General features: G+C 40.3%; 3 protein-coding genes across 5 annotated transcripts; 2 read left to right on the top strand and 1 right to left on the bottom strand.

The window, feature by feature from the left end:
• The first annotated feature begins 184 nt into the window (after positions 1-184).
• Positions 185-1,062, top strand: LOC121055602. Its single transcript, XM_040528465.1, has 2 exons — positions 185-361; positions 487-1,062. The coding sequence occupies exons 1-2, from the start codon at positions 295-297 to the stop codon at positions 699-701; spliced, it is 282 nt and encodes a 93-aa protein (XP_040384399.1). The 5' UTR covers positions 185-294; the 3' UTR covers positions 702-1,062.
• A 1,032-nt stretch (positions 1,063-2,094) lies between these two features.
• Positions 2,095-11,487, bottom strand: LOC102703153 (sphingoid long-chain bases kinase 1-like). Its single transcript, XM_006661896.2, has 9 exons — positions 11,374-11,487; positions 7,646-8,176; positions 7,167-7,532; positions 6,145-6,238; positions 6,024-6,061; positions 4,943-5,089; positions 4,215-4,314; positions 3,119-4,077; positions 2,095-2,704 (listed from the first exon to the last, which is right to left on the bottom strand). The coding sequence occupies exons 2-9, from the start codon at positions 8,051-8,053 to the stop codon at positions 2,552-2,554; spliced, it is 2,265 nt and encodes a 754-aa protein (XP_006661959.1). The 5' UTR covers positions 8,054-8,176; positions 11,374-11,487; the 3' UTR covers positions 2,095-2,551.
• Positions 11,488-16,799: 5,312 nt separating this feature from the next.
• On the top strand, positions 16,800-21,688 carry LOC102715338. Of its 3 annotated transcripts, none has more exons than XR_005812558.1 (4): positions 16,800-17,663; positions 18,436-18,984; positions 19,064-19,331; positions 21,171-21,688. XR_005812558.1 is itself a non-coding variant. In XM_040527932.1 (3 exons), exons 1-3 carry the CDS (start codon positions 16,800-16,802, stop codon positions 19,172-19,174), a joined length of 1,524 nt encoding a protein of 507 aa, XP_040383866.1. In that variant the 3' UTR covers positions 19,175-19,980. The 3 variants fall into 3 exon arrangements, 1 of the variants encoding a protein (XP_040383866.1); XR_005812559.1 differs by having other exon boundaries at positions 19,064-19,334; XM_040527932.1 differs by lacking the exon at positions 21,171-21,688 and having other exon boundaries at positions 19,064-19,980.
• Positions 21,689-22,925: the final 1,237 nt, after the last annotated feature.

Genomic DNA, 22,925 nt, shown 5'->3' with positions numbered 1-22,925 from the left:
AGTATAATTTAATCACAACCGTCTAACAAAATTAGATCGTTCTAAGTTAAATATGCACCGAAGTATGCCCCGAAGCGCTAAATGCCCCGCCGCTTTCAGCTTTGTGATGCCGCCACTCGTACGTGAGCTTGCTATATATTGCACACATGGACAGACAGACAGACACACACCGCCCAAAGCAGCAGATAGATTAGCAAGCGGCGCCATCGACAGCTTCGTTGGTCAGTCTTTGGTTGTCACCTCCAGGCGTGTTCAGGCCGGCCAGCTAGCTAGCTAGAGCGGTGTGGTGTGGCCATGGCCAGCCGCCGTCTCTCCCTGCAGCTGCGTCGACCGCCGTGCTTGCTCATCGTCCTCCTCGCCGGTGAGTGCTAGCTAGCTAGCTGCTGCGGTGCAGAGCTCGCTCTTGGTCTTGCATGCATGCATGGCTGATGGGATGGCTGGCTGACACGGGTATACCGTGTGTCATTGTTGTGTGTGTGTGTGCAGCGGCGATGGTGGCGGCGCCGGCGAGGGCGGCGTGGGTGGACTACCCGTCGGGGGTGCCGTGCGGCGAGACGATCCCGGTGGAGCAGTGCGACCCCAGCGACGCGGCGGCGAACAGCGCGTGCATGGACGTGTGCCACTACGGCGGCTGCCGGCGCGGCGGGGCGTGCGTCTCCCTCGGCTTCGGCAGGGGCCGCGGCTGCCACTGCAAGTGCTAGCAAGCAGCTCAGCTGCTTTCTTTCTTCGAGCTGATGAACCCAACTGATCTGAGAGATTCTGAGCTGATCCGATATGCTAATCACTTCAATCAGGTTGAGCACGTAGTAGAGGAAGGAGCAATTAGGAGTGAATAAACGTACGGGCGCTAATTAAGCTGCTGTTGTAGATGCATGCTTAGCTACTGTCCCAATGCTGCCTTGCTGGTTTTCCCGCCCTTTTCGTTCCTCTGTTCTTTTTTTTTTTCTCTCCCCCGATCTCCCGTGTTTTGTTTTGAGATGGTTGCAGATTAGGTTTGCTTTTGTTCTGTGCTGCCTTTTCTGTACAAAGCCTGAGTCGAGAGCTTTGAAGAATGAACCGTCAGGTGCCTTTTGTTTGCTTGCACTTGTCTCTTCTTTTCCTTTTTAACAAAGCTCGTGCTACCAAACTACCAAATGCTACTAAAAACCAGTACAAAATAATCAACAAATTGTACTTGTGGATCCGGAGTTCTCTTTTGGTTGCCAGAAGCATGATGACTGCCCGTTGCATGTCCGTGATCAGAGTTTCATAATCCATGTTCTAGAGGCGAGGAATTCTTTAGGTTCTCATCGTTTCGCAGTTGGAACTGCTTATAAGCTAAAATTTAAATTTTAGAACTTAATTTTAGATTTAATTTTGTGATTTTTTCATCATGGTTTGTTTTACATATTTTGCTTTTAAGTCACTACGAGCATATATATATATATATAAGTTTTATCTATAAATTATTTTTTGTTTGCAAAAACACGTATAAACGAAACGATTGAAGCCTAGGACGCATGAACTGTTCAAGGTTGTGTGCTTTCTCCAGGACGAAATAAAGAAAGCTCTATTCTGTTCTTTGGGACCAATATGTGAAGACATCCACTCTCTCATCAATCAGTATCAAATATCTGCATGTTGGCAAGGTACAAAATATGCATTCATGTGGGAATATAACAGGAAAGTAAAGAAACCCACCAACTATACTGCTTATTCTCCAGAATAGAACAATACAGATCAGTAATTCTATCTTAAATACACACAAGTAATTCTATCCTCAAGATGATCATCATCCAGCTCATGTGGCAGACAGCACGTACAAATACAACTCAAGACATCACAATGCACGAAGAGAAAGTTACAAGGGGGAGGAAGAAAGGCACAGGAGCAGCTCGGCACTACAAACTGTCCATCTCTTTTCCTTTCTGTTGAAAGAAATCCTATACTGTACTGAGAAGACAAACACCAGGACAGAAGTCTTATCCACACTTTGCAAACACTACAAAGCTCAAGCTGATCGAAGGACACCACACTGGGGTGCTGCCCCTTTAATGGGGGCGATGAGCATCAAGTGGCCGGCATCAGGGACCTCCAAACAACCACACAAACAGGGACCTCCAACCAACAACCGCACATACTCGGGATGGCCACTGTGTTGTTTTGAATGCAAGTACACCGTTTCAAGATTACTCTATAGTAGTAGTATTAGATACCAGCAAAGTGAAAAAGGAGAAGCCAATTGATGTACAACAAGCCGCAGTGCAGACTCCAGATAGGCCTTACATTTGGATAGACATCACCCCACCAGGCACTTTTGCTCATCAAGCACACGATGTACACCTCTGAAGTTGGGTGTCAGCAAGGCTGCTCTGACTTCTGACTGTAGATATGACCAAGCACACGGTGTACACCTCAGAAGCAGGGTGTCAGCAAAGCTGTTCTGACCTCTGACTACTGCTATAGATCTGTGGACGCGGACAAAAAATTCCACAGCTTTGCCGATTGTACATGAACAAGATAAGGGACAAACTTGAGCGCTGTGCAGACTTTGGGAGTCATGTATTTACAGCTACTGTACAAGATTTTTTACTGGCCTGCCGATCAATCGGCATTGCTGAGGCAGCAGACTACATCGAACTTGCCCTTTGACATGCAATAGTTCGCCATCAATACCACATCCGTCATGTGTATTGGGCCCAGCCTTAAGCCTCACAGACTTAACCTGAAAAAGTAAGTGCAGCTGTTAACAATGGAAACTAAAGAAAATAGTTTAACATGAGAACTTCTGAATAATAATAAAACTATCATGACTGGTTTAAATAAAACCAGTAAATTCTAATACAATATATGCAATCAAGAATTCAAGACTTTCCTGAGCTTTTTCCTCATCTAAGGTACCATCATATGGTTACAGTTTCCAAAAATAGGTTATGGATGACATGGGAAAGGTAAACAGCTTCATCACACCTATCTCTGAAGTCTGAACCAAGTTGTGCAGTGAATCCAAGAGATTTGAAACAAAAGAAGAAAAAAGAACAAGTATGCTATTCACATGACATGCACAAAAGTGATCAAAACAACAGCTTCCAAGAATGAACGAAAACCTGTTTGACCAAGAGAAGCAACTGTCATATACCTTTAGATATTCCACATTAGGAAGAGAAATATGCTTTCCAAACTGCAAAAGCACCAAAAATCTCAGTAACCGCAGCCTTCCACTTCCACCAACCAACAGTAGGTCCAGACAATTGTCGTCGTATTCAGCCTTCGGAGCAACAACCTGAGAACTTAAACTCTGCACTGTCTTGCATGAATGGTTGCATACCAGTACACCAAGATAGCATCCTTTCCGAACTGTCCATCTTTCATCTAAGCTTGGGACTAGCTCCTTAGTCAGACCAAGTTCAATATCATCCAATGGACCAGGTAGGTCAATGGAAGTCTCTGGTTCCCAATTAGGCTGATTATCCCATTTAGGCTCATCATCCCACTTCGGTCCTGAATCCCACACAGGCCCAGGATCTGAAATTGTGGAGGACGTGTCTTCTTTGTCATGTGTTGTGGTACCCCGAGACGATTTTGCATCATTTGTAGCACTCGAGCCTGGCCATGCCTTTTCTGCCCTTGATTTTAATTTGGACCTTCGCCAGCTGGGAGTTGATGAAACATGAGCCTGGGGATGGATCACTTCTTCCGGTTCTTTGAAAGTACTTGCTCTCCCTAATGATAGGCGTTTTGATTTCGGGTCAAGTGCACGAACAAGTTCAGAGGGTTCATTATTAGCATGTGGACTTGAAACCTCTAGATCTCCCCCTGACATCATGCCTGTAGACATGATTGAATCAATACTGGACAAACTTGAGGCACGTGGTAGACATTCTGCTCTCGACCTCCGAACTACATCATCATAGAGGTCTGACGCATCAACCTTTTCTTGCCCTTCCACAATTTTATGATCACCACCACCAACATCTGGTATTGGAAGATACTCCAATTCAAAGCTATACTTTGGTAAGCACAAGAATTTCAGAAAACCAGCTACAAAGTAACGGAGAGGACCAAAACGCTTCTGGTATTTCTCTGAGAGTTCAAGAACTGCAAAAGAAACATACAGAATTAATTTTCTGCTTCCATTTTGAAAAAGTATAATCACCCAATAAATTGGCTGAAGAAGCCAAGTCAAAGAACCAAAAGGAAAACAAAATGGTCTGAAATGTCAATTATGTGGTTACCATCGCTAACAAAACCAAAATATGAGACCGTTGTGCCAAAATGGATAGTCCCACTTTGAATCCATTCAACAGCAAAAACATCAATGGGTGTAAGACCCCCCTGCAAGCAATGAACAATTCAATAAACACTTATGCGAAACAGAAAAGAAAAGAAAATGCTGGCACCAAATTTTAAGGTCAATAATTAATTTGGTCAACATAGACAGCAAGACTAGTACAGTGGAATGTTTCATAGAATTTCAGTGCCATGCTACATTTTCTTGAAACACAGCATGTAAACTTGTTTCCAGTGCTTAATTAACTCTTGCCAGAACAACGGTTTCAAATGGCGGTTTCTCTCTTTTTTTTTGGGGGGGGGGGGGGGAGGGGGGGGAGGGGGGGGATACTGGAAAAAATAGCGTATCTATTTTGTACTTTCATAACTGCACCTGGTGACAGAAAACCTTTGACATGACTTAGCTTACTATTCTTGTATACTAAGATGGCTTAACAAAGTACATTACAGCAGAAATAAAAATGTCAGTGCATGCCAACAATTCCATTACCCAGGGTCCAACTAGAGCAACACTGTCAACACAAGGTTGGCAAGGAAGAGTAAAGAGTCATGAAAGCTGGTAACTCTAGAGCTACAGCATATCCAGCATCATCAATAATATGTAAGTTCTTCAATGCCTAGTAAAAGGAGTGTGACACATATAGAGAATTTGAACCAATAAAATGATGCTTACCCTGATAATCGACATTGCTGCAGAAATTGGATCTTTAACACCCAATACCGTCCAAACAAGTGAGTTATCAGACCCTGCCGGTATTATACCAATTGGAACAGATAACGCCACATTTTGATCATCTCTAGATAGAAGACCATTGAGAACCTGCAAAATGAATGTCTGTCTGCATCAAAAACTGTAGTTGGCATATGAGCATTTTCCGTGACATGAGGAGAGGAAGAGGATGGCTTCAGAAAGTAGAAAACAAAACATGGTCTAGTTTTCATAAAAGCACATAGGTTTTGAGCAGTGAGCATCAAGATTCAAGGGCCTTCAGGTGATAATGATTACTAAGTTAGAAGCATCATTGAAAATTATTTGACAGTCTTGTTGGCTCAACATCCAGACATCCAGCTTTTTTAATGAACTCCAAAATTTTGACATAACAAAGTAAAATATTACAATATACAGTTTTTTTGGTCCCTGGGAGAAGCTCCTTGATTGAACTAGTCCAGCTTGGGAAGCTAGAAGGTTGGTTTCAGAACAAATGTGCTAGACTTAAGGCAGTTTTTTAGCAATTTATGGAGTATTCTATTTGTTCTTTGATATAACAAATCTCTATACTCCTTTTAAAAGAATGCAATGGTGGTGGTAGTGAAAGTGTGAAACCCCAACAATTCTGGTACATTTTTACCAACCACTCCTTGAAGTTATGTAGTATTATCTTATTCCCTCTCTAAAATACAAGTTTATCACTGAAAAATCTATGGTGATGTCACATGTATATGTAACAAAGTTGTCAGGTGTTCTATGTAACAAAAATACAAAAAGATGAAGACTATATGCATAAAATGGAAATAAATAATAGTTCATTTATTTCAAACAATATAGCGCGTGTACTATTCATTTTTATCCGTAGCAATGCATGGGCATTTAGCCAGTCAAAACTACATTTCGAAAAGCTAAGGCAATTTAAGAAACTTAATGTGTAATGTTGTCATCAAAATTAACTTCTCTAGTTGGTATATTAAACACATAAAAAGTATGATGACTTGGAAGAAAACACAAAAAGCCATGCATGAAATTAACACAGACTAACCTCATTAACAATCCCATCGCCACCCACACATACAATTCCTAGAAAGCACAGGCAAAACGTGAATCAGATTAACGATATAGTTATGTAGAACACCTCAGGTAAGATGTAAATTTGAATATACCATCTGGACAGGTACTAAAATCTATTGTTGATACAAGAGATTTTGCATGACCAGCATGTGTGGTTTTGACCACTTCCATCTTGAAACCTGCAAGCTGTCGCCAGCATTTATTATTATTATAAAATCAAGCACAAATACATGATGCACCACAAACAAAGTTGTTTTGCTCTAACAGCATGATAAGATGAGTGTTCTCATACAATTGAATGCTCGCTTTTTATTGTCAAAGACTATACTCATATCGAATTGCCATCCCCCCAAAAAAGATCAGCATTACTGAGCTGATAAGACATGGCGGAAATAGTTGTCATGGCATGGCACAAAAAGCAGCAACACTGATAAGGCCATAGAGATATTAGCATATTACTCCATCACACACATCTAAGTAACAACACCAATATATCGATTCAAATAGACTGGATCAAAGGATATGACATCTAGACTACAAAGAAAAAAGGGAGAGAGATAGAGATTTGAAATCCTATAAAGTTTGATAACATTTCCAACATATGAATTGTACTAACCAGCGCACCTCGACAGATAACATAAACTAATACAGCCAGAGAGCCTTCACAATTGCTCTTGACCATAAATGGATAATATGCTCCAGTTCATCCAACGGAGATGCTTTTTAGGTACAATATAGACTGGAACATGATTTTATACATAGAGAAGTTTGTTTTGGTAAGATACTGGCACCACAAACATTTATATGTTCATCTACTTCATGCTTTTTCGTCTACCTTTGCAAGGTTTGCATCTTACTTGATTGCTAGAAATGTAAAAGGTCAACACGACTTGGTAGGTGACTTGTCACTTTTATCAGTAACCAATGTAAATGGTGAACAAGGAAGCATGAAAGACATACACGGCAATATTTTTAACCCATGTTAAGATCATCCTGGTAGCTACACCTTACTCTATGACTATATCTAATACTGCAAGCATGCTTACAAATTGATAAGCAGACATCAGGATGTGATCACAAAATAATGCATACGATTCTATTCATCTAGACATACCTTAAATATAGGTTCCACTTTTCCATGGAAAACTTTGCTAGATCTACCATGTCCAGATCGAGGATTCAAGATGACAAGTATCTTTGGTGGAGACCGGCATTTAACATATGGATCAAACATGTTATCAAATGGAATGAGTTCAGATGAATGCTTCTTGCTAGATGCCATGGGGTGAGGTAACAGATTTACATAGCATTGTTCTGCAAAACCATTAACCCACCGAAAAGCCTCATGTGGAGAGGTGGATAGGAAACGTAAGTCCTTTTGGTTTCTTCTAGGCTTCATAAAGCAGGAAAGTCCACTAGATCTTTTTTCAAGAGGGCATGCATGTATAGTGAAGTGACGGAGTCCAGAATGATATGACACCTGCATGTTAAAGTTGAAAGAATGTTAGAATTTCTGACATGATGTGAACTTGCAGTGGAACACAGAAATACCAATGCAATTTACAAAATGAAGTCAATGAGCTAACAACTTACAGATACAATGTCCTCAAGCTTAAGGATATTAGAACCCCATACTAAGGCTTCAGTGGTGAGCCTAGCATCAAAGCAATTGCTACTAGACCCTGATCCAGACTGTTCACCTGAGGTACTTTTAGCTTTGTTATCCAATGTAAGCTTCCCAGAACAAACTTCGTATCCTAACAAATCCGACTTCTCATCTTCAATTCTGTTGTCAGGTGTGCCTGCCTTCTCTGGATCCTTGATGGCATCATCAATATCCTTTTGCTTTAAGAATTTTGAATTGCTTGTCTCCAGAAATACAGGAGAAGGGTTATGGTCTGCTGCAGTTGGAGAACGCCTGCTACTTGTGCGACGCAGAACTTTATGGATTAGCCCCCTTGGTGAAGTAAGATTCTGCTCATGATGATCAGACTTCTGCATTTCCGTCTTTTAAGGGTAAGTCCAGTACATGCATAACATTGGGAGATGCTAGAAGCTATAGAAATATGGCAATAACAGCATCACTCTCATAAGCTCATGGAAACCCAACTTAGGACTGTGTGCCTGCAAAACATATATAACAGAACATCAAGTAGATATAATGGAATATACCAGCACGTAGTTAATTGTTAAGTTGCCCATCAGTAATCGATCAAAGCTGCAATGGATGAGTAGCAGCTACAATTGTTCGGTTAAATCATCCAATACATCTATAAGAAACCACCTACCTAATATGATAGTTTAGCTAGACATACAAATAAGCCAGATCAGCTGACCCATTGTAGTTCATTTGCGTACAAATAGTACTAGATGGACGACCAATATCTGGATGGGCTCAATGGGACACCCTGCACCAATAATCCATCTCTCATTGAACTATACCAGACATACAAATATCGCTACATGAAGCTGAAGCACTTAACATCAGCCTTTTAATCCAGGGCAAGTTGGGAGTAAGCTAGAGATGTGTCGATGTTTTGTATCGACAATAAATGAAGGGGTAGCACACGAGATCGAAAGATCGATGGTGCGTAGAAGACAAGGGACTATACAGGTCCGGGCCTTCGCATACGAAGTAATACCCTACTCCCGTTGGCTTATATTCCGCCGTGTATGCTGTTGGGCGTCGAATAATCTGATATCCTCGAGGGGCTTCTTTTCTCCCCTTATGGTTACAAGACTCAAATATTGAGTCATATATTCATATACAACTTCGGTCCCTATTAATCCATACATGGTAGTGCCCAATTGAATTTACATAACTTAGCCATGGGATACAAGGCTTTCCTTACCCAAGTCCTACCACACATGTTATTAACCTATCTCTGCATACCTGCTGCCTGCATACGAATAGGTAGGCTATGCGGATACCCCTTATCCATACTATCCACAAGATGAAATCCAAGTCAAACCACACAAACCAAAATGGGAAAAAGTATTCAAAAGCTGCATAGAATAATTAATTTATAGTGCCACCTTGTAACCAACAAAAACTGTTTTAAAATGCAAGGTTCCAATATTTGCCTGTCAAAGTTGATGACAGAAACTTAAGCCATATACATATGCATGCTATTAGGTGATAACAACATTTTTCTTCAATTCCTGAAATGCCACTGTACTGTGTATAACCTTTTACAACCTTTACAGCATTTATTTATAAAGAAAAAAATCCATTTTACTCCCCACACTATTTCATTGGAGCATTTAAACTATTTTTTGGCTCAATTTACACCCCAAACTATTAAAAACAGTTCACTTTACTCCCTAACGCTACTTCTATTTTTTGTCTCTCCATATTTGTCATAGTTTCCACTGAAAATTTTGATACGATGATAGATGCATTCAACTTACATCTCGCCAATCCTTTATAATTTTTCAAACTGTTTACATAGGTTGGAAGCACCTTAGATTGATTTAAACATCAATATTTTAAAGTTTAAGCAAATAATCACGAAAAGATTAAAAATATTTTTAAACTTTGATAATGGTGTCATCTGTGGCTCTACAAAATTCAGCTTAAAATACAACTTGTATTAACAATAACAACAAAGAGAAATGTTATGAAGTAGTGAAATGAACTATTTTTCAATAGTTTAGGGAGTAAAATGAGCCCAAAAAATAGTTTAAGGGGTTAAGTGGCCCAATCAATTAGTTTGGGGAGTAAAATGTGTTTTTTTTCATTTATAAATAGAAACATCAAACATCATATATCCATACAAATAATGAGTATTAGGGATTAATTATCATTGTAATAAGTCCCAAGTAAATAATAGCATTCACAATTCAAAAATGAGAGCATTTCATTGCAAACTTAACCATGTTTAATATGCTCAAGGAGCAAAGGAGTCAAGGATGGCATCCCATGTTGTTAGTTTCCAATTCCATACAGCATATGAATATGTATTGTAGTAACACTAATCAGCTCTGCATATTACTCAACGTAGTGCAAATTTTACTCTTACATTATGATATCTAAAGGTGGAAAATACAAGTGTCGGTGTAACTTCTGTCAATTGATAGGGAAATCAAATTCCATTCTAGACGAAATTGTACATGTATCCATGAGATATATTCTTATTATGAAAAAATATACCTATAGCATCTACATGATCCTGATTTGTAAAAAATACAATCAATGGGCACTCCTAGTCTTGTGGCTTAGGAATAAATTTTGTTGAAGACAAGTTACATGCTGCCTTGCCCAATGAAAACAGCAATAAAAAATATTAGCACTCGAAGCACATGATATGTATCACCTGGATTCATCGCCAGTGAAGGAAAGGAAGAAAGAAAGCAGTCCAGAAATGCTTGTAAGGATCTACAACCAATGGATAGTGACCAAGGAAAAGACTAAAAGGCAACCTAAGAGAACATCATGTTAGGTACAACATGGGCTGGCTCTTGAAAAGGATTGAAAAAGAAAAACTATGTCCACCTAACCACAGAAATCAGAAGGCAAAAGTATCTCATTGGAAATTTGAAGGTACCAAGCAGCTCCCAGCAAAAACAGTACATAGCATGTCCCATTCCAGCTTTAAAGTTGTCACCAATAAATGGGGTATGAAACATATGAACTTGGTCTGGTTGCAACCAAAATCTAAGTAATCTTGTTCTAAAAGCAAAAGTACACAATATATATATTCTAGTTCGTAAAATCGTGAAAACAGCTTTCATCGAAATCATTGTTATAATCAGTAATTTGGTGTGGTAGCAGCTATATAAATTTTGACTAAACAGTCTAGCAGCAGTATACCACATTCCATTAACTCAATCCAAAGCAGAAAGGCTTCTCATTGCTATTTATACTTCTCTAGTAGCGGTATGCCACATTCCATCGGTTCAAATTTCGAATATCATGCGCCCAGCAGTATGAAAGTTTATCCAAACTCATAATTCAGGTTGACTTATAGACTTCCAGTACTATGTCGACTAATCCAGGATTCAAGTGACGCACTGTAACATGCAAATTGCAGTACCAGCACATTAACCGGGCTGATAACACGAACAGTAAACGGAATCACCACACGAAATTAAGCAGAACAGGAACTCAATTCCATAGAACTCAGACCATTTCACCAAAAACTGGAGCACCAACCACAGGACGCGCACTAGCCCAAACCCCCCTGTCTCTCTCTCCCGGGGGAGAAACGCCGCCGCCCGAAGCCAGCCGCCCAAACCCAAAATTCGCGCGAATCGACGAGCGTCTCCCGAAGCGCCCAACCGGAACCAAACCAAGCAAGGCTAAGGAGGAGGTCACTCACCGATCGGATCGAGCTGGAGGACGAGGCCACCAACCACGAAGCCGCTCCCCCCGCCGCCGCGGCGCTCCGCCCACTCCAATACACCAGAAAAGCCCCGGCGCTCCGCAGGGTCGAAGCGGCGGCGTCCGGAGGAGGGTCGAAGCAGCGCCGGCCCGGGCGAGGCGCAGGCGACGGCGGCGGGAGGAGCTTCGACGAGGCGGCGGCGGCGGCCGGCTGAGCCGCAGGCGGCGCGGGGAGGAAGCTGGAGGAGGCGGCGGTGGATGGATGTTGGACACCCCAACCCTAGGTGGTGGGGAAAAATGACGGGGGCAGCAAAGACCCTTTGCACGCGCGGATGCCGCCAGGATGCATCGTTCGGGCCAGGCGAAGACGAGAAGCTCGAACCGGCTTTTCTCCTCGGCCTGGATCTGACCGTTTGCATGAGTTTAGGGTCTTTCCAAACGCAGAAATAAAAAAAAATATATGATTCTAATAGAAATGCAATAGAAATATAAGTATAAAATAAATGATTATAAAACACAAAAAAAGTAAGAATGGGTTTGATTGGATCACAGGAAAAACATAGAAATTTGAGTAGAGATAAAGACTCAAAAGGATTTTCTCCATGAGGTTCTACCTCTTGTTAAATTTTCTCCAAAACTTGTATGAAAAAAGGCATTTCACATGAATTTCATAGGATTTCATATGGTTCATTCTTTGATTCAAAGGGATTTATAAGAAATTGTCAATAAAAATGAAATCCTCTAAAATTCCTATGAATTTCCTTTGAATCAAAGGGGTCTAAACAATTGTTTCTTCGTATATCTCATACGACCTAAAAAGTGGTGCAGACAACTAGATAGACCTTACCCTTATTTTCCGCCTTTGTTCTGGGTTCACCCTAATATAAGCTGGCTTGACCTATCGGTGTCTGAGTAGAACGATGTGGATACATAGAGTTAGATGGTTGTCAAAGTTCATTTTTTAACCTTTTTTATGTTAATCTTATTAGTCCCACGTGTCAGCAATAAAAGAAAAGGTATAACTACTTTGTCGTAGTAGCTAAAGTGTGACTTTATATTTATTTATCATACTTTAAACAATTTAAGTTAGCTTAAGAAGTTGTAATAATCTTAGATAATATGAGTCACCTAATAAAATAGTCCCATAATACCTGCAGTTTGGTCCGACTGGGATTTGGGCTTGGATTTTAAAGACCATGAAGAAATGGAATTGTATTTTTTTTCCTAACTGGATAGCCCAACAACTTCGAGCATTGAACTCATTGGTGTAGTTGTCACTCGTGTAGAGCACTAAAACATAGCTGGTCCATTTTTCCTCTTTCAACTATGGCCTTAGCCTAGGTGTATTTCTCGTACATAAAATCAGATGTGGGATAATTCCTTCATTTTTTTATTTAACATCATTGCCTTTTGGGTATACATTTAACCATTTGTTCTATTAAACATTAATAGTAATTAATTATTTGTTATGATTTTAACTATTACTAAATGAACTTTAAGAATGACTTATAATTTTAGATATCTAAAAAAATGAATAAGACAAATAACCAAACATAGATCCAAAATTCAACGACGTCAAATAAAAAATTCAGAGTGAGTAGTACCTATGGGATATATTGACCATGTCTTCATCAGACATGACAATATGTAGCATCTTGTTTAGAGTTGATAGATGCAAATTAATTAGAGGCCATAGTTGAGGGAGTCATAATGGTTTTTTTCCTCCATTGTAGCACTAGCTTATAAAAAGTCCAATGTAATTGGGGCCACATTATTATTCAGAACAAATATAAATTCGATTAGGCCATAAATCTTCATATAAGGGTCCATTTTAAATAGATAGGCCATGTTTTACTTAGAGTAATTGGCATCTAGACTTTAGCTCCATAACCATCGCGTGACTCTGGTTCCTAGGGAACTTGCCCATCGCCACACCCACCCTTCCATCGACGCTAGTCATGTTGACCCCGAGGTTTTGGGTTCATTTGTCGACAACCATGTCATATCATCCCAAGCCATCGAGGGGCAACCCAGATGGTGAAGCCGAATCGGATGCATCTAAGGGGCTAGAGATGAAGCCGACCAATGGAGATCTTGGGCTATAGGAGGTAGTGAACCTAATGGTCACAAAGGTAGCTACAACATTTTTTATCATAGGACACCCCAAAATTATGTAATTTGCTAAGACACACAAACATGACACTACTCGTAGGCACTTTAAAAATACAATAATTTGCTACTGGACACTATGGCATTAATTTATAATATTCATCCAAAGCGGGGAGAGAAATTTAACTAAAAAAACAATTGCCCCTCGTCTTGTAGTGGAAGTCACCACCCCTGCGCTAGGGTTTTGCAGAGAGAGAGGTGATCGAATGAGTGGGGAGAGAGAACATTGCTTTAGTCTGGTTCAAACTATGCATAGGTAGGTTAGAACATATTGGCACGAGGGGTAATTGCGTCTTTTAGTCAATTTTCTTTATCCACTTTAGACAAACATTATAAAACAATATTTATAGTGTCCGACAACAAATTACCACATTTTTTCGACAAACAAATACCAATTTTTAGAGTGTCTATGATAAATTTCATGTTTTTGCAATGTCCCCCGGCAAAATACAATTTTTTGAGTGCCTTGTAGTAAAATTTGGCAAACAAATTATCATAATTTTAGTGTCTGAGCAATTTCATGTTTTTGGAGTGTATCCTGCCAAAATACAAGTTTTTTGAGTGCCTTGTAGTAAATTTTGGCAAAAAGAAATCTTGAATGTAGTTTCCAGCTTCCTCGGTTTTTTTGAATAAGAAACTGTAACAGACGTTGAACATTGAATAACGCTAAAACAAAAAACTACACAAAAATTTAAATTAGAGAAAAAACTATATATATATATATATATATTATATACATATGCGGTTTCAGTCTTCAGTTTCTGATTTATTTATGTCCACCCCTACACATTACCCTAGACAAGTTGTGTTCTTTTCCCCTTTTTCTAACCTAGATTCCCTCATTTTTGGCGTGCATGTTTTCCAAACTTCTAAAAAATGATGTGTTTTTTGCAAAAAATTTCTATAAAAAAATTGTTTTAAAATCATATTAATCTATTTTTCTATTTTTATAACTAATAATTAATTAATCATGTACTGATCTATTACTAAGTTTTTGACACTAGATAACAAGATCATTGTCGAACGTGGCTGTGCTAGGTCTGGTACCTCATCGACAGTGGCTTCATTCTTCCGCTATCCATGAGTACACATTAGGGGGATGGCATTGGTGGGCCAACAACCCTGCAATGGAGCCTCTTCTCCTCTTCTCCCTTCCTCTCCTCATCTCCTCACATTCTTTCATGGCGTTGTTAGTGTGGTCTTGATACTTATGCAGCCTACAAAGCTGCCTCATATATTCTTTCCACAACCACATGCATGAGTAGGGAGAGTCGGAGTGCTGATGTAGTGAGGATTGAAGTGTTAGCTACATGTCTATAGTGCACTTGCTTTGATTCATACACGGGGAACTTTGAAAATAAGGGGGTGGAGATAAGATCCATTTAACTACCCCGTGCCTTGATCCAATGGTCTAGTACCCCTCACTTAATGGATCGTATAGAAAGACATGATGTATATGAGCCTCAGGGAATATGAATACAAATCCAAATATTTTCGACACATGCAAAAGATAGTCAAAAGCTCTATATACTAGCATTATATGAGCTTGGCATATATCCTATGTGAATGGCTACAAGCACAGCCAACAGCTTCAATGCTCCAAGAATATGAGTCACAAAATCCCTTTTCCTCTCTTTGGTTTGTGCAAGGGGCAGCTCTTTGTTGCCCCTTCTTGTGGTGATGTTTGGACATGTGGTATACTTCAAAAGAGGAATAAAGTTTATCAAGATACGGATGCTACCAACCTCAAACAAAAGATAGGAAATCCTCACCAAAAAACAAGACAGGAAAACCGACATGGTTGGCTGGCATTAAATCTCCAAATTGAAACATAGCCAGAACAAAAAAGTGCCTTTCAAAAAAGAGAGAGAAAAAAAAAGCCATGTATGAATCAGATTATATCAGTACCAAACTACTAATTTCTTTTGTAATAATTGTTTCAGACGAGATTACACATGTATCACCATTAGAAAGCACAATTGACCAAACAGAAACAGTTAGTAATCACAACATTTTGTAAGTGTAACAATGATTGATGGGATAGATCACAGAATATGTTCTACATGCTCCCAAGAGGAAAAATGAAATCCCTTTGATCACAAGTTCCAGACACATGGCAGCACATTAGCAGCATCCTATAGCTTGTAGATCACCACACAAAGATATTCTTTTTTTTAAAAAAAAGGAAGAAGCATATGATACACCTCACTACAAGTCAAAACAATTTCGTAGGACAGTGGTCTACCACTAAACACTCTACCCACCATCCTCCACGTGCAGGTTTCAAATCTTAATCCCTTATTACCATCACTATGCAGCTTTTGGTTTAAGCTCCCTAAGCATATGCTACATCCGTCCCACGATAATTTTATTTTTCGTTTTTCCGTGTCCAATGTTTGATCATTCGTTTTATTTAGAAAATTTGTAAAAAACTTAAAAAAATTAGTCACGCATAAAGTATTATTCATATTTTATCATTCAGTAACAATAAAAATATTAATCGCAAAAAATTCAAATAAGACGAAAAGTCAAAACATTCAATCAAAAAACTGAAAAATGAGGTTATTATGGGACGGAGGTAGTACGTGATATGCTTAGTATAAAAAGTTATTAGCCTAATATTTATAGAGTAAAAATTTAAGTTTGTATTAATTGCTTTATAAACAGATTAAAACTCCTAAACCAAGCCCTTCGATAGCTATGATGGATTTTAGATATTCAAAGTAATCTTTCCAAACCCTTAATCACATAAAAAAATTAGAAATCGCTACGCGTGTAAGTTAACCATCCGACTTACGTACGACCCAATTAATTAATGGCTGCCAGTACCACTCACTTTGATTCCTTTTTCTAATCAATGATGTCAGTGCTTCAGTCGTAAATAGATATTAGTTCATACTAATAGCGGGACGGCAAAAAAACTTCTCACCTGATATTTTAGCGATTTTTAACTCCTTTTGTACCTTTAAATAACTAAAAAATAAATGATCTCTTGATCCTTGGATATTAGCTAACTCAAACCTGGGTGAGTCCGAATTCAAAATTTCAAAATGGAGAAAAGATATTTAAAAGACCCCACAACGGACAAGGATTCAAAAGGAAAAAAAAAGAAATATAAAATTGGAATGGGCTTGTTGCTATTACCACCCACCGGTTTTTGTCTCGGCACCGCCCATCCCTAAAACATCGCCACGTCCCGCCACCCCCACAAATGTCCGTGGCCACCGGCGGCGGCGTCGTCGTCCCCCGTGCCCAATGCCCAAGCCCCACCACGCCGCGCCGCCTCCGCCCCCACCGCCGCCGCTACCGCTGCCGCTCGCCTTCCTCCCGCCGCGGCACTGCCCGCTCGCGGCCGCCGTCCTGGCGCTCCTCTCCGTGCTCCTCGCCACCGCGCTGTGGGTCCTCCTCGTCCTGTCCCCGGGTGCGGGGCCCGCCGCGGTGTCGGGTGCGGCGGCGGATGCTGCGGCGGAGGCGTTCGCGGCGGCGGGGGACGACGCGTCCTCCCCGCTGTCGCTCCGCCACGTCGTGTTCGGGATCGCGGGGTCGGCGCACCTGTGGCCGCGGAGGCGGGAGTACGTCCGGATGTGGTGGGACCCGGCCTCCATGCGCGGCCACGTGTGGCTCGACGCGGGCGCGCCGGCGGCGCCGGGGCCCAGCGCCTCCGGGGAGGGCTCCCTGCCGCCGATCCGGGTGTCCGAGGACACGTCGCGGTTCCGGTATACGAACCCCACTGGCCACCCCTCCGGCCTCCGGATCGCGCGCATCGCGGCCGAGGCCGTGCGGCTCGTCGGCGGCGGGGCGAGGTGGGTGGTGCTCGTGGACGACGACACCGTGGTGTCCGCGGACAACCTGGTCGCCGTGCTCGGGAAGTACGACTGGAGGGAGATGGTGTACGTCGGCGCGCCGTCGGAGAGCCACTCCGCGAACACGTACTTCAGCCACAGCATGGCGTTCGGGGGCGGCGGCGTCGCTCTCAGCTTTCCCCTCGCCACGGCGCTCGCGCGGACGCTCGACGTCTGCATCGAGAGGTACCCCAGGCTGTATGGGAGTGACGACCGCCTCCATGCTTGCATCACGGAGCTCGGAGTGCCCCTCACCCGCGAGTATGGATTCCATCAGGTGTGAGCTCATTTCTCAACTTTTGCGGGATTCAACAAAAATGTGGGTATCTACAGTGCTTAGATTATTGAGGGGCGTTATGAAATGTTATTTGTCTCAGCAATTGGAGCACTTATTCTATTTTGCTTTGTAGGATCTGCTGATAGACTAGTTCCCAGTGACACAGTGACATGAATTCAAGGACCATGTCCTCTTTTCCGATCCCATGCATGAATTGCTAGATAACATGCTATCTATGATCACGGAAATATGGGGATTGCTAATGAACTAGTCCCAGTTTAGAATGTATCTTAGATCTTGGGAGGCATATTGATCCATTATTTGGAACCTTACCGTATCTGTTAAGCTTGACTTATTATGGCAGAAAGAAAGCGTAGCATGTCTACTGTTGTGCCAACCTAGCTGGGCTGTTATATATTCAGTTGTAATACATGGGCAATAGTAGGGTCTCTTGCCAGAGTGGTTATGTTAGATTGATAGTTAAAGGAAGTCTGGTAGGCCTTGAATGTTACCTTTCTCTGGGCTCTTTTCTGGCCAGTAGACATTCTTTTTGCCAGAACTTGCTTGTTTGCTTTACAGTACAATCGTAATGTCTATCTGTCAAATAGGTACTGGTACACTGCATGTGTTTGGAAATGACAATAGCTGATTAGCAAGAGTTTTTCTGTTTGCACTTTAACAAGTTAGATTTACATTTTTTTATGAATGATGTGCATGAAGAACTAACCTCTACTCTCTTAATCTTTCTTTTCTCCCCTTGCTTTATAATCAGTGGGATATCAGAGGCAATGCCCATGGTATATTGGCTGCTCATCCAATTGCTCCTTTCATCAGTATCCACCATCTGGAGCTTGTCGATCCCATATACCCTGGATTGAACTCTCTTGAGAGTTTGGAGCTCTTTACAAAGGCTATGAAAACAGAACCCATGAGCTTCTTGCAGCGCTCGATTTGTTATGATAAAAGGCAGAAGCTTACATTTGCTGTCTCTTTGGGTTATGTTCTTCAAGTGTATCCCAATGTTCTTCTTCCTCGTGATTTGGAGCGATCTGAGAGGACTTACGTTGGATATAACAGGATGAACCATCGGACTGAATTCGATTTTGACACTAGGGATATTCAGAAATCATTGTGCAAGAAACCAATATTATTTTTCTTGAAGGATATTTGGAAGGATGGAAACATAACTAGGGGTTCTTATGTACGCTCAAGTGTTCGGGATGACCTAAGAAACAAGGTGTTTTGCTTCAGGTCACCCCCTTTACCTGACATAGACGAGATTCAAGTTTCTGCATCCCCATTAAGCAAAAGATGGCATCTGGTTTGTTCTAATATTCCTAACAATATCTCATATATTGTTTCTACCTTTACATTTGCTAATTATCATACCGCTGATATAGGCACCAAGAAGGTTATGCAGTGCGCTTAAAGGATCTATTAATGGCACTTTATTTATGTTTGTTCGGCAATGTAGTCAGGGGACTTTTGGCTCAGCTTCTGATTCTCTATAATTGATGGAAAGCAGAGGTGTATATTTTCTGTTCAGATGATACCTGGAAGATGTAGTTACCATCCTACATTCTTTGAATCAAGTGTTGTGGGGGCCCTTTTTCTGCCTCGAGCACTTGGCAGTAACCAACTGCTTGTTATACTTGGTAGTTGTTGAAGGTAGTTTCTGTATCTTCTGATTGGGCACATTAGAAAATAGCTTTTTTGTTGATGTTAAAATTGAGATTTGTTTTTTCTAATTTATAAGTTGCTTTGTAAATTATGATGGTTTCTCATGCTAGTGGCCTAGTACCATTCCGTATTGCGATTTGACCATTGATGACCTGTAATATATGCAACTTAGTCCTTTTCAGGTTTTTGTTCACTTTGTACTGCATTTTATCGATTGCGAAAATGAGCAATCATGCATGAGCTGTTTTAAAAAATATTTTCAAAGTTTAAACACAGGTCTCTGACATAAATATGAACCGTACTTATTACATATAGTATATGCTTGACCGCACCTACAGCCTACTGTGCAGTGTGCACTGTATGCTTGTCATTGTGTTCCTGGTGTTCGCTTGCATTCTAGATTTCCACACCCATTGTTTTTATCATTGTCTTTTCATATGGATACAAGAGAAGTGATTTCATCCTTAACTTGTTCAGTCACATTAGTTGAGCTAATAGGCAGTACGCATATAATCTTTTGCGTATGACAATTTACTTGAATGAATTAGAAAATTAGGATTCTTTCTTACTTTTTTATTGTGTATACTACTCCCTCCATTACATATTGTAAGACTTTTTAGCCTTGCCTAAATTGATTCATTAATGGATGTATATAACTTGTATATATATGTCTAAATTCATTAGCATTCATATGAATCTAGGTAAGGCTAGTGAAACGGAGGGTGTATTATACTATACACAATGGTTCTCATTTGATACAATTGTTAGACCCTTCCAGTGCTGAGTCTTGACCATCAATATAGTGATTAATTCCAAATGTCCGTTTCCCAGTGATATTTCCTTCTTGTCCTGTAACATTCTGTTTTTAAAGAATAGGGTTTCTAACTTTGTTCGTCTTGATCATTGATATAGTGATTAATTCCAAATGTCTGTTTCCCAGTGATATTTCCTTCTTGTCCTGTACCATTCTGTTTTTAAAGGATAGGGTTTCTAACTTTGTTCGCACAGTGGAGCACAATCAAATCATTGCTAATATTATATATCTTGAAACAAAAAGGAATTCAGAAGGACATGCAGATATGCAAACAGTTGAAAAGTGGCAAGGGAAAAAACTGTATGCCTGCTGAGAAGGGAAACTATATCTGTAAAATACAGTCATACAATTAAGACTTAATTGTGGTCTGATGGCCGAGTTGATGCGTGAAAATACCTATTTGCTTCACACAATTCAATGCAGTTTTCTACATCTTGCATACATCTTATCAGAAAATAATCATTGACTGATGCTGTCACAACTATTATGTTCCAGTTATGAGAATTTTTTGCAGAAAGCTCTGAAAATTTCAGCAGTTGTCATTTTTAGCTACATATTTGAGACAAAGCTATAGGTGTCTAGTCATAAACTGCCTTTAAGCTTCATTTTATGATGAATGTTGGAGTGGGATGCCTAGCTCCCAATAGCCTTTTACAGCATCAATTGTGTGCGGTACTCTGTTCCTTGTTACTAGGTGGATCTAATGCTTATTGAGTAGTAACTGGCATATGTAGATTGATTTTTTTTTCCATTTTCCTTGCAGTTTTCAGTGTCTTGCGCTTTATCTGTAGGTTCTGATCTTGTTTCCCACCTTTTCTCAATACTCTGCTCTCTACAATTATTTTGCCACATGTTGTGTGCTTTAATCGATGCTTTATGCTGTGGTCACAAATGTTCTAACTTTTGAGCAAAGTTTCAGTGTTGTATTGATGACCTTTAATGGCAAGATTAATCTATCATAGTACATTGCAAAATTTCCCAGATTGACTTGGTTTTCCAAAATTCTTTTGTAGCTTTTGTTAATAGAAGAATCTACTGAGGAACAAAGCTGAAAAAGAAATACTGGTGGCCTTTTTGTGGAATCTTCTAAGCTACTCATGCATGTACAATACTTGTGGTGAATGGAGACTGGGTGAACAGAGTGACCCTTTGACTAAACCTGGGTTAGTCTGACTGTAAACTATCCGGCTTCATTTTTTGAGAACTGTGCACTAACCTTGATGGATTCTCCTCGAAATGTGAAAATCGGTGGATTGGAGGGATGCATTAATCAGGTAAGAACGGCAATCCCTTGGCACTGGATTGGAGGGCTGTAACATTTTCTATACCTTGTTTAGAGTAGTGAATCTGTGTGAACTATGAAGCGTCACACCCTTGAAAGAGATTCCATTCAACCTTTATTCCTTTACAGTTCATTGTGAAAGCCTTTAATCTGTTATTACTCCAACGATATGTAAGAACGGCACAGCACCTCAATTTACCTTTAAAGTTTTGTACATTCTGATCCTACTATTTTTGATACGTGCTTTATACCCTCAATCCATATCGCATCTAAGGCATTTAAAGTTGAGGGTTTGGATAGGCAAATTGACCTGAATACCTTTTCCAGATGAATTACCTTTTGCTACATGACATATCCTTTCTGTAGTTTTTTTCAATATGGTCCTTTCTGTAGCGCCTGCTATTCTCGTGGGTCTTAAATCAAATTTCTACTGTGTTTCCTTTTCAATTGACTTCTCTGATTTGGTTACAGTTCACTCTTAATGTTAAGTGCTCATTGTCCTGCCACTCTCCCGTATGTGCGTATCGTCCAAGAAAACATTGTTGTTTGCTGCTAAATTAACATTTAAGCTGCTATGCTGTTTGCATGTATGGATGTGATTAATCTTCTTTATCAAAAAGAAAAAAAAATGTTTGGACGTACTCTCTACGGTCGGCTAGCAGATATTTAACCTAAGTTATCTAGTTCTGCACGTTGTTTTCAGTCCATGATGTATTGATGTTTCCTGAGTATCAACAACCTTTTTCCTTTTTTCCCCTGAGGGAGATCTATCAACCATCTTTTTACCTGTTAGTAATGGCTCGAGTGGTTGGTGGTTACTTCTCAAGGGCCCAAAATATAGTACGAAAAATTAGACCGAAACCAGTTGAATAGGAAAAAACTGAACTGGCGACCCTTACGGTTCGGTTTTGCTCAAATACTATTCTTGTAATTGAATTGGTAAAAAAATGGTGAATCAGCTGGTTTTTGGGTGAACTGGCAAACCCATAGCAGATTGTTTTTTTAAAAAAAATCAAATTGGTTTTTAATTTATCCTACGGTAGTATGATATTATGAATCTATTATGTTACTAAAGTATATATATATATTTATTGTTGTGGTTATTTAATAATAGATATATTGTTTTATTTATATGTATTTTCACTCTATATTAAAATAATATAAATCACATATAGTATTAATAATTAAAAATTGATGGTTTGACCGGTGACCTAGTGTTCGACCAGTGAACCCACAGTCAGACTGGGTCAACTCCGGGTCCGATTTTTTTACTGTGGCCCAAAGACATACTCGACTACTCAAGTTACAGAGGTTCGTTCAGATACTGCATAAGTGATCTTTTACTCTGCCATTTGCGATCCTCTGATTACAGTTTGTCTAGCAACTCTGGTGCTGTGCAAGGGCCGCAACACTACAATTCTAGAAACTGGGCTTCTAACATGGTTCAATCAATTCTACAAACTGGGCTACTAACATGGTTCAATCA

This window comes from Oryza brachyantha, chromosome 10 (genome assembly GCF_000231095.2).
Source record: "Oryza brachyantha chromosome 10, ObraRS2, whole genome shotgun sequence".
NCBI lineage: Eukaryota > Viridiplantae > Streptophyta > Magnoliopsida > Poales > Poaceae > Oryza > Oryza brachyantha.
The sequence above is the reverse complement of the archived record's forward strand: the minus strand, read 5'-3'. Positions and strand labels throughout refer to the sequence as shown.